This window comes from Danio aesculapii, chromosome 3 (genome assembly GCF_903798145.1).
Source record: "Danio aesculapii chromosome 3, fDanAes4.1, whole genome shotgun sequence".
Lineage (NCBI taxonomy): Eukaryota > Metazoa > Chordata > Actinopteri > Cypriniformes > Danionidae > Danio > Danio aesculapii.
Window position 1 is genome coordinate 8,395,439 of NC_079437.1, and position 10,000 is coordinate 8,405,438.

A 10,000-nucleotide genomic window follows, 5' to 3' on the forward strand; every position below is an offset into this window, starting at 1 on the left:
TGTTGGAGGCTGGTTGCTAGGGTTGTGCAGTTGCTAGGGTGTTTGAGGCTGATAGCTGTTGGGTTGCTATGGTGTTTGAGGCCATTTGTTTTGTGGTTGCTAGGGTGTTTGATGTTGGTTGCTTTGTGGTTGCTTGGTGGTTTGAGGTTGATTGCTGTGTGGTTGCTAGGGTGTATGAGACTGGTTGCTGTGTGGTTAGTATGGGTTTGAGGCTGCTTTCTGTGTGGTTGCTAGGGTTGTTGTGCAGTTGCTAGGTTGTTTGAGTCTGCTTGCTGTGTGGTTGTTAGGGTTTCTGTGAGGTCGCTAGGGGTTTTTGAGGCTGGTTGCTGTTTGATTGCTAGGATGTTGAAGGCTGGTTGCTGTGTGGTTGCTAGGGAGTGTGAGGCTGGCACTGGATGGTTGCTGGGGCTTGATGGACTGTTTCCAGTTGGTTGCTGTGTGGTTGCCAGGGTTGCTGTGCAGTTGCTAGGGTGTTTGAGTCTGCTTGCTGTGTGGTTGCTAGGGTTGCTGTGAGGTTGCTAGGGTGTTTGAGGCTGGTTGCTGCTTGATTGCTAAGGTGTTTGTGGCTGCTTGCTGTGTGGTTGCTAGGATGTTAAAGGCTGGTTGCTGTGTGGTTGCTAGGGAGTGTGAGGCTGGCACTGGGTGGTTGCTGGGGTTTGGTGGACGGTTGCCGGTCGGTTGCTGTGTGGTTGACAGGTTGTTCGAGGCTGGTTGCCGGGTGGAGATGATCCTGTAAGCTGTGCTCTGTGATCGCTGTGTGAGATTCAGATGGCGACTCCGCTCCGCTCTGCTCGTCATGTCTGACAGGATCAAACACTCTTCTTTACTGTTTATTCTGCACACACACACACACACACACACACACACACACACACACACACACACACACACACACATCTATCATTGCTCTATCCATTCAGACACGCAGAAACAACACAACTATTACCACACTGTGGAATTACAACAAACCCTGTAATGTGTGTGTGTGTGTGTGTGTGTGTGCAGAGAAGCACAGCTGCCAAAGCAGTGTGTAGCCACAGTGTGACAGCGGAAGAAACACTGATGAGTGAGTGTGTGTTTGTGTGTGAGCATGATGTGAATTTGTGATGTGAGGGTGTGTGTGTGTGTGTGAATAGATGTGTGTGTGTGCGTGTGTGTGTGTGTGTGTGTGATGTCAGTTGAACTCTCTCTGCCTACTTATCTATTCTATAATTCAGACTGTTCATCTGTTATGTCGCTGGGTCATTTCATTATAACCCAACAGCACTTCTGAACATTTCCCAGCTAACCCTTTGACTATACTCAGATGTTTATTCACATGTTTCTAGAAGAACATCAGAGTCTAGAAGAACATCAGAGTCTAGAAGAGCATCAGGGTCTAGAAGAGCATCAGGGTCTAGAAGAGCAGACGGGTCTAGAAGAGCATCAGAGTCTAGAAGAGCATCAGAGTCTAGAAGAGCATCAGGGTCTAGAAGAGCATCAGAGTCTAGAAGAGCATCAGGGTCTAGAAGAGCATCAGAGTCTAGAAGAGCATCAGGGTCTAGAAGAGCATCAGAGTCTATCAGAGCATCAGGGTCTAGAAGAGCATCAGAGTCTAGAAGAGCATCAGGGTCTAGAAGAGCATCAGAGTCTAGAAGAGCATCAGGGTCTAGAAGAGCATCAGAGTCTATCAGAGCATCAGGGTCTAGAAGAGCATCAGAGTCTAGAAGAGCATCAGGGTCTAGAAGAGCATCAGGGTCTAGAAGAGCATCAGAGTCTAGAAGAGCATCAGAGTCTATCAGAGCATCAGGGTCTAGAAGAGCATCAGAGTCTAGAAGAGCATCAGAGGGTCTAGAAGAGCATCAGAGGGTCTAGAAGAGCATCAGAGTCTAGAAGAGCATCAGAGTCTAGAAGAGCATCAGAGTCTAGAAGAGCATCAGGGTCTAGAAGAGCATCAGTGTCAAGAAGAGCATCAGGGTCTAGAAGAGCATCAGAGTCTATCAGAGCATCAGAGTCTAGAAGAGCATCAGGGTCTATCAGAGCATCAGAGTCTAGAAGAGCATCAGGGTCTATCAGAGCATCAGGGTCTAGAAGAGCATCAGGGTCTATCAGAGCATCAGGGTCTATCAGAGCATCAGGGTCTATCAGAGCATCAGGGTCTAGAAGAGCATCAGGGTCTATCAGAGCATCAGAGTCTAGAAGAGCATCAGGGTCTATCAGAGCATCAGAGTCTAGAAGAGCATCAGGGTCTATCAGAGCATCAGGGTCTAGAAGAGCATCAGGGTCTATCAGAGCATCAGGGTCTATCAGAGCATCAGGGTCTAGAAGAGCATCAGGGTCTAGAAGAGCATCAGAGGGTCTAGAAGAGCATCAGGGTCTAGAAGAGCATCAGGGTCTATCAGAGCATCAGAGTCTATCAGAGCATCAGATTCTAGAAGAGTATCAGGGTCTAGAAGAGCATCAGAGGGTCTAGAAGAGCATCAGAGTCTAGAAGAGCATCAGGGTCTAGAAGAGCATCAGGGTCTAGAAGAGCATCAGAGTCTAGAAGAGCATCAGAGGGTCTAGAAGAGCATCAGGGTCTAGAAGAGCATCAGGGTCTAGAAGAGCATCAGAGTCTAGAAGAGCATCAGGGTCTAGAAGAGCATCAGAGTCTAGAAGAGCATCAGAGGGTCTAGAAGAGCATCAGAGTCTAGAAGAGCATCAGTGTCTAGAAGAGCATCAGGGTTTAGAAGAGCATCAGAGTCTAGAAGAGCATCAGGGTCTAGAAGAGCATCAGGGTCTAGAAGAGCATCAGGGTCTATCAGAGCATCAGGGTCTAGAAGAGCATCAGAGTCTAGAAGAGCATCAGGGTCTATCAGAGCATCAGGGTCTAGAAGAGCATCAGAGTCTAGAAGAGCATCAGAGTCTAGAAGAGCATCAGGGTCTAGAAGAGCATCAGGGTCTAGAAGAGCATCAGGGTCTATCAGAGCATCAGGGTCTAGAAGAGCATCAGGGTCTAGAAGAGCATCAGGGTCTAGAAAAGCATCAGGGTATATCAGAGCATCAGGGTCTAGAAGAGCATCAGGGTCTAGAAGAGCATCAGGGTCTAGAAGAGCATCAGGGTCTAGAAGAGCATCAGGGTCTAGAAGAGCATCAGGGTCTAGAAGAGCATCAGGGTCTAGAAGAGCATCAGGGTCTAGAAGAGCATCAGGGTCTAGAAGAGCAGACGGGTCTAGAAGAGCATCAGAGTCTAGAAGAGCATCAGGGTCTAGAAGAGCATCAGGGTCTAGAAGAGCATCAGGGTCTAGAAGAGCATCAGAGTCTAGAAGAGCATCAGAGTCTATCAGAGCATCAGGGTCTAGAAGAGCATCAGAGTCTAGAAGAGCATCAGAGGGTCTAGAAGAGCATCAGAGTCTAGAAGAGCATCAGAGTCTAGAAGAGCATCAGAGTCTAGAAGAGCATCAGGGTCTAGAAGAGCATCAGTGTCAAGAAGAGCATCAGGATCTATCAGAGCATCAGGGTCTAGAAGAGCATCAGAGTCTATCAGAGCATCAGAGTCTAGAAGAGCATCAGGGTCTATCAGAGCATCAGGGTCTATCAGAGCATCAGGGTCTATCAGAGCATCAGGGTCTAGAAGAGCATCAGGGTCTATCAGAGCATCAGAGTCTAGAAGAGCATCAGGGTCTATCAGAGCATCAGAGTCTAGAAGAGCATCAGGGTCTATCAGAGCATCAGGGTCTAGAAGAGCATCAGGGTCTATCAGAGCATCAGGGTCTATCAGAGCATCAGGGTCTAGAAGAGCATCAGGGTCTAGAAGAGCATCAGAGGGTCTAGAAGAGCATCAGGGTCTAGAAGAGCATCAGGGTCTAGAAGAGCATCAGGGTCTATCAGAGCATCAGAGTCTATCAGAGCATCAGATTCTAGAAGAGTATCAGGGTCTAGAAGAGCATCAGAGGGTCTAGAAGAGCATCAGAGTCTAGAAGAGCATCAGGGTCTAGAAGAGCATCAGGGTCTAGAAGAGCATCAGGGTCTATCAGAGCATCAGGGTCTAGAAGAGCATCAGAGTCTAGAAGAGCATCAGGGTCTAGAAGAGCATCAGAGTCTAGAAGAGCATCAGGGTCTAGAAGAGCATCAGGGTCTAGAAAAGCATCAGGGTATATCAGAGCATCAGGGTCTAGAAGAGCATCAGGGTCTAGAAGAGCATCAGGGTCTAGAAAAGCATCAGGGTATATCAGAGCATCAGGGTCTAGAAGAGCATCAGGGTCTAGAAGAGCATCAGGGTCTAGAAGAGCATCAGGGTCTAGAAGAGCATCAGGGTCTAGAAGAGCATCAGGGTCTATCAGAGCATCAGGGTCTAGAAGAGCATCAGGGTCTAGAAGAGCATCAGGGTCTAGAAGAGCATCAGAGTCTAGAAGAGCATCAGGGTCTATCAGAGCATCAGAGTCTAGAAGAGCATCAGGGTCTAGAAGAGCATCAGGGTCTAGAAGAGCATCAGGGTCTAGAAGGGCATCAGAGTCTAGAAGGGCATCAGAGTCTAGAAGAGCATCAGGGTCTAGAAGAGCATCAGGGTCTAGAAGAGCATCAGGGTCTAGAAGAGCATCAGAGTCTATCAGAGCATCAGGGTCTAGAAGAGCATCAGGGTCTAGAAGAGCATCAGGGTCTAGAAGAGCATCAGAGTCTAGAAGAGCATCAGGGTCTAGAAGAGCATCAGGGTCTATCAGAGCATCAGGGTCTAGAAGAGCATCAGGGTCTAGAAGAGCATCATGGTCTAGAAGAACATCAGGGTCTATCAGAGCATCAGGGTCTAGAAGAGCATCATGGTCTAGAAGAACATCAGGGTCTAGAAGAGCATCAGAGTCTAGAAGAGCATCAGGGTCTAGAAGAGCATCAGGGTCTATCAGAGCATCAGAGTCTAGAAGAGCATCAGGGTCTAGAAGAGCATCAGGGTCTAGAAAAGCATCAGGGTATATCAGAGCATCAGGGTCTAGAAGAGCATCATGGTCTAGAAGAACATCAGGGTCTAGAAGAGCATCAGAGTCTAGAAGAGCATCAGGGTCTAGAAGAGCATCAGGGTCTATCAGAGCATCAGAGTCTAGAAGAGCATCAGGGTCTAGAAGAGCATCAGGGTCTAGAAAAGCATCAGGGTATATCAGAGCATCAGGGTCTAGAAGAGCATCAGGGTCTAGAAGAGCATCAGGGTCTAGAAGAGCATCAGGGTCTAGAAGAGCATCAGGGTCTAGAAGAGCATCAGGGTCTATCAGAGCATCAGGGTCTAGAAGAGCATCAGGGTCTAGAAGAGCATCAGGGTCTAGAAGAGCATCAGAGTCTAGAAGAGCATCAGGGTCTATCAGAGCATCAGAGTCTAGAAGAGCATCAGAGTCTAGAAGAGCATCAGGGTCTAGAAGAGCATCAGGGTCTAGAAGGGCATCAGAGTCTAGAAGGGCATCAGAGTCTAGAAGAGCATCAGGGTCTAGAAGAGCATCAGGGTCTAGAAGAGCATCAGGGTCTAGAAGAGCATCAGAGTCTATCAGAGCATCAGGGTCTAGAAGAGCATCAGGGTCTAGAAGAGCATCAGGGTCTAGAAGAGCATCAGAGTCTAGAAGAGCATCAGGGTCTAGAAGAGCATCAGGGTCTATCAGAGCATCAGGGTCTAGAAGAGCATCAGGGTCTAGAAGAGCATCATGGTCTAGAAGAACATCAGGGTCTATCAGAGCATCAGGGTCTAGAAGAGCATCATGGTCTAGAAGAACATCAGGGTCTAGAAGAGCATCAGAGTCTAGAAGAGCATCAGGGTCTAGAAGAGCATCAGGGTCTATCAGAGCATCAGGGTCTAGAAGAGCATCAGGGTCTAGAAGAGCATCAGAGTCTAGAAGAGCATCAGGGTCTAGAAGAGCATCAGGGTCTATCAGAGCATCAGAGTCTAGAAGAGCAGACGGGTCTAGAAGAGCATCAGAGTCTAGAAGAGCATCAGAGTCTAGAAGAGCATCATGGTCTAGAAGAGCATCAGTGTCTAGAAGAGCATCAGAGTCTAGAAGAACATCAGTGTCTAGAAGAGCATCGGGGTCTAGAAGAGCATCATGGTCTAGTATAGCAGTAGGCTATATTAACGTCGTACATTTATTCCGCTCAGCTGGAAGATGACTCTGGTCAGTTGAGGAGCAGCAGAGTTCTGTGGTGTTGTAGTGTTTTGAAGCTCCTCTGTGGTTTTTGGATTGTGTATCAGTTGCTTGACCAATCTGATTTCAGGCCAGTCATGTGATCCTCTGTGGGCCAATCAGAGCCGTGATGGTATCCATAGCAGCTTCTCCATCTGACAGCGTCTCTAATGGTCTTGTTAAAACCAGCCAAATATTGAATTAGAAATGAGCGTTAGAATGAGGTCAGGTCTAATTAAGCTGCACGGGCTAATTACACATGCTGGAGTTTAATTAGAGAGTCCACCGTATGCGTGACATAAGAGGAGAACACAGGAGAGCAGATCAGCGCGGAGCTTTGAATGCCATTGTTCAGTCTGAAGATCTGGAGCAGGTCACATGATCATTTCCTGTCTGAGTCATCTGATCTAGCAAGTCATGTGATCCTTTCCTGTGATACAGAAGGTCATGTGATCACTTCTTGTCCGGGTCATGTGATCTAGCAGGTCACATGATCATTTCTTGTCCAGGTCATGTGGTTATTTACTCCCTGTGTCATGTGATCCAGCTGGTCATGTGATCATTTCCTGTGATCAAGCAAGTCATGTGATCATTTCTTGTCCAGGTCATGTGATCCAGCAGGTCACGTGATAATTTCCTGCATAAATCATGTAATCCAGCAGATCATGTGATCATTTAATGCCTGTGTAATGTTATCAGGAGGTCATGTGATGATTTCCAGACAGATGTGGAAAATTATACGTATATACTGGCTATTTTTTAAGAAAGAGGAGGGGCTAGTCGAGGCCCCGCCCTGTGCTCAGGTTTCCGTTGAAATGAAGTTATGCAATAAAGCTTTAAAATATGAAGCACTTGGGGGACGTGTGGAGATACTCACTCACACACACACACACACTCACACACACACACACACACACACACACACACACACACACACACACACACACACACACACACACACACTGGCTGAGAAATGAACCCGTGACTATGGTCCTCTGAACACCAGCATCTCCAGCTGGAGCCACAGATCATATCAGGAAATATATCAATTATTAACAGCTGCACGTTATGGAGGATGGCAGTTCAGTGGCTGATGTGAACAGCAGAGAGAGAGAGGTGATGCTGTGTCTGAACACACACACACTCACTGATGTGCTCCTGTATGTGTGTGTGTCTCCCCGCAGGATGATAACTCCATGTTCTTTCAGTTCGGCCCCTCCATCGAGCAGCAGGCATCCGTCATGCTCAACATCATGGAGGAGTACGACTGGTACATCTTCTCCATAGTCACCACATACTACCCCGGATACCAGGACTTTGTCACCAAGGTAAAGCACACCACAGGCAGACAGAAAGACCGACAGCAGACAGACACGCAGTGTTCAGTGATCACGGTAAATCGAGGGATTAACCACAGTGTATCTGAGAGGAGTGTGCAGGAGTCTCGTGGGGGACTCAGTGTAAATAATCATTCACTGACTGCCTGTTTTACAGATATACTGATTATAGTCACATCAGTGTAACCGAGTTAGTGTTACTGCAGCTGAGCTACAGAGAGTCAAACAGCTGAACGACTCTAACATTCACCTGACAGCTAAATGCTAAAGTTCAGTTCTCTACTAATCTAGACCTCAAATCAAATCTGAAAAACATCCCTTAGATTAAATCATCTATAACACTAAATAAACACTAGCCTAGAGCGCCGTCTGCTGTTAAACACTAGCCTAGAGCGCCGTCTGCTGTTAAACACTAGCCTAGAGCGCCGTCTGCTGTTAAACTCTAGCCTAGAGCGCCATTTCTGTTAAACTCTAGCCTAGAGCGCTGTCTGCTGTTAAACTCTAGCCTAGAGCGCCCTCTGCTGTTAAACTCTAGCCTAGAGCGCCGTCTGCTGCTAAACACTAGCCTAGAGCGCCGTCTGCTGTTAAACACTAGCCTAGAGCGCCGTCTGCTGTTAAACACTAGCCTAGAGCGCTGTCTGCTGTTAAACTCTAGCCTAGAGCGCCCTCTGCTGTTAAACTCTAGCCTAGAGCGCCGTCTGCTGTTAAACTCTAGCCTAGAGCGCCATTTCTGTTAAACTCTAGCCTAGAGCGCCCTCTGCTGCTAAACACTAGCCTAGAGCACCCTCTGCTGCTAAACACTAGCCTAGAGCGCCGTCTGCTGTTAAACACTAGCCTAGAGCGCCGTCTGCTGTTAAACACTAGCCTAGAGCGCCGTCTGCTGTTAAACACTAGCCTAGAGCGCCCTCTGCTGTTAAACACTAGCCTAGAGCGCCGTCTGGTGTTAAACTCTAGCCTAGAGCGCCGTCTGTGTTAAACTCTAGCCTAGAGCGCCATTTCTGTTAAACACTAGCCTAGAGCGCCGTCTGCTGTTAAACACTAGCCTAGAGCGCCGTCTGCTGTTAAACTCTAGCCTAGAGCGCTGTCTGCTGTTAAACTCTAGCCTAGAGCGCCCTCTGCTGTTAAACTCTAGCCTAGAGCGCCGTCTGCTGTTAAACACTAGCCTAGAGCGCCGTCTGCTGTTAAACACTAGCCTAGAGCGCCCTCTGCTGTTAAACACTAGCCTAGAGCGCCGTCTGGTGTTAAACTCTAGCCTAGAGCGCCGTCTGTGTTAAACTCTAGCCTAGAGCGCCCTCTGCTGTTAAACACTAGCCTAGAGCGCCGTCTGGTGTTAAACTCTAGCCTAGAGCGCCGTCTGTGTTAAACTCTAGCCTAGAGCGCCATTTCTGTTAAACTCTAGCCTAGAGCGCCGTCTGCTGTTAAACACTAGCCTAGAGCGCCGTCTGGTGTTAAACACTAGCCTAGAGCGCCGTCTGCTGTTAAACACTAGCCTAGAGCGCCGTCTGCTGTTAAACACTAGCCTAGAGCGCCGTCTGCTGTTAAACTCTAGCCTAGAGCGCCATTTCTGTTAAACTCTAGCCTAGAGCGCCGTCTGCTGTTAAACACTAGCCTAGAGCGCCGTCTGCTGTTAAACACTAGCCTAGAGCGCCGTCTGCTGTTAAACACTAGCCTAGAGCGCCCTCTGCTGTTAAACACTAGCCTAGAGCGCCGTCTGGTGTTAAACTCTAGCCTAGAGCGCCGTCTGTGTTAAACTCTAGCCTAGAGCGCCCTCTGCTGTTAAACACTAGCCTAGAGCGCCGTCTGGTGTTAAACTCTAGCCTAGAGCGCCGTCTGTGTTAAACTCTAGCCTAGAGCGCCATTTCTGTTAAACTCTAGCCTAGAGCGCCCTCTGCTGTTAAACTCTAGCCTAGAGCGCCGTCTGCTGCTAAACACTAGCCTAGAGCGCCGTCTGCTGTTAAACACTAGCCTAGAGCGCCGTCTGCTGTTAAACACTAGCCTAGAGCGCTGTCTGCTGTTAAACTCTAGCCTAGAGCGCCCTCTGCTGTTAAACTCTAGCCTAGAGCGCCGTCTGCTGTTAAACTCTAGCCTAGAGCGCCATTTCTGTTAAACTCTAGCCTAGAGCGCCCTCTGCTGCTAAACACTAGCCTAGAGCACCCTCTGCTGCTAAACACTAGCCTAGAGCGCCGTCTGCTGTTAAACACTAGCCTAGAGCGCCGTCTGCTGTTAAACACTAGCCTAGAGCGCCGTCTGCTGTTAAACACTAGCCTAGAGCGCCCTCTGCTGTTAAACACTAGCCTAGAGCGCCGTCTGGTGTTAAACTCTAGCCTAGAGCGCCGTCTGTGTTAAACTCTAGCCTAGAGCGCCATTTCTGTTAAACACTAGCCTAGAGCGCCGTCTGCTGTTAAACACTAGCCTAGAGCGCCGTCTGCTGTTAAACACTAGCCTAGAGCGCCGTCTGCTGTTAAACTCTAGCCTAGAGCGCTGTCTGCTGTTAAACTCTAGCCTAGAGCGCCCTCTGCTGTTAAACTCTAGCCTAGAGCGCCGTCTGCT

The 10,000-nt window shown here is 48.5% G+C and overlaps 1 protein-coding gene across 1 annotated transcript in view; it reads left to right on the forward strand.

The window, feature by feature from the left end:
* grin2ba (glutamate receptor, ionotropic, N-methyl D-aspartate 2B, genome duplicate a) overlaps positions 1 to 10,000 on the forward strand; it is a 51,876-nt gene that overhangs the window by 26,886 nt on the left and 14,990 nt on the right. The window contains 1 exon segment of the mRNA XM_056453078.1: positions 7,298 to 7,441. Coding sequence (XP_056309053.1) covers positions 7,298 to 7,441 — 144 coding nt within the window.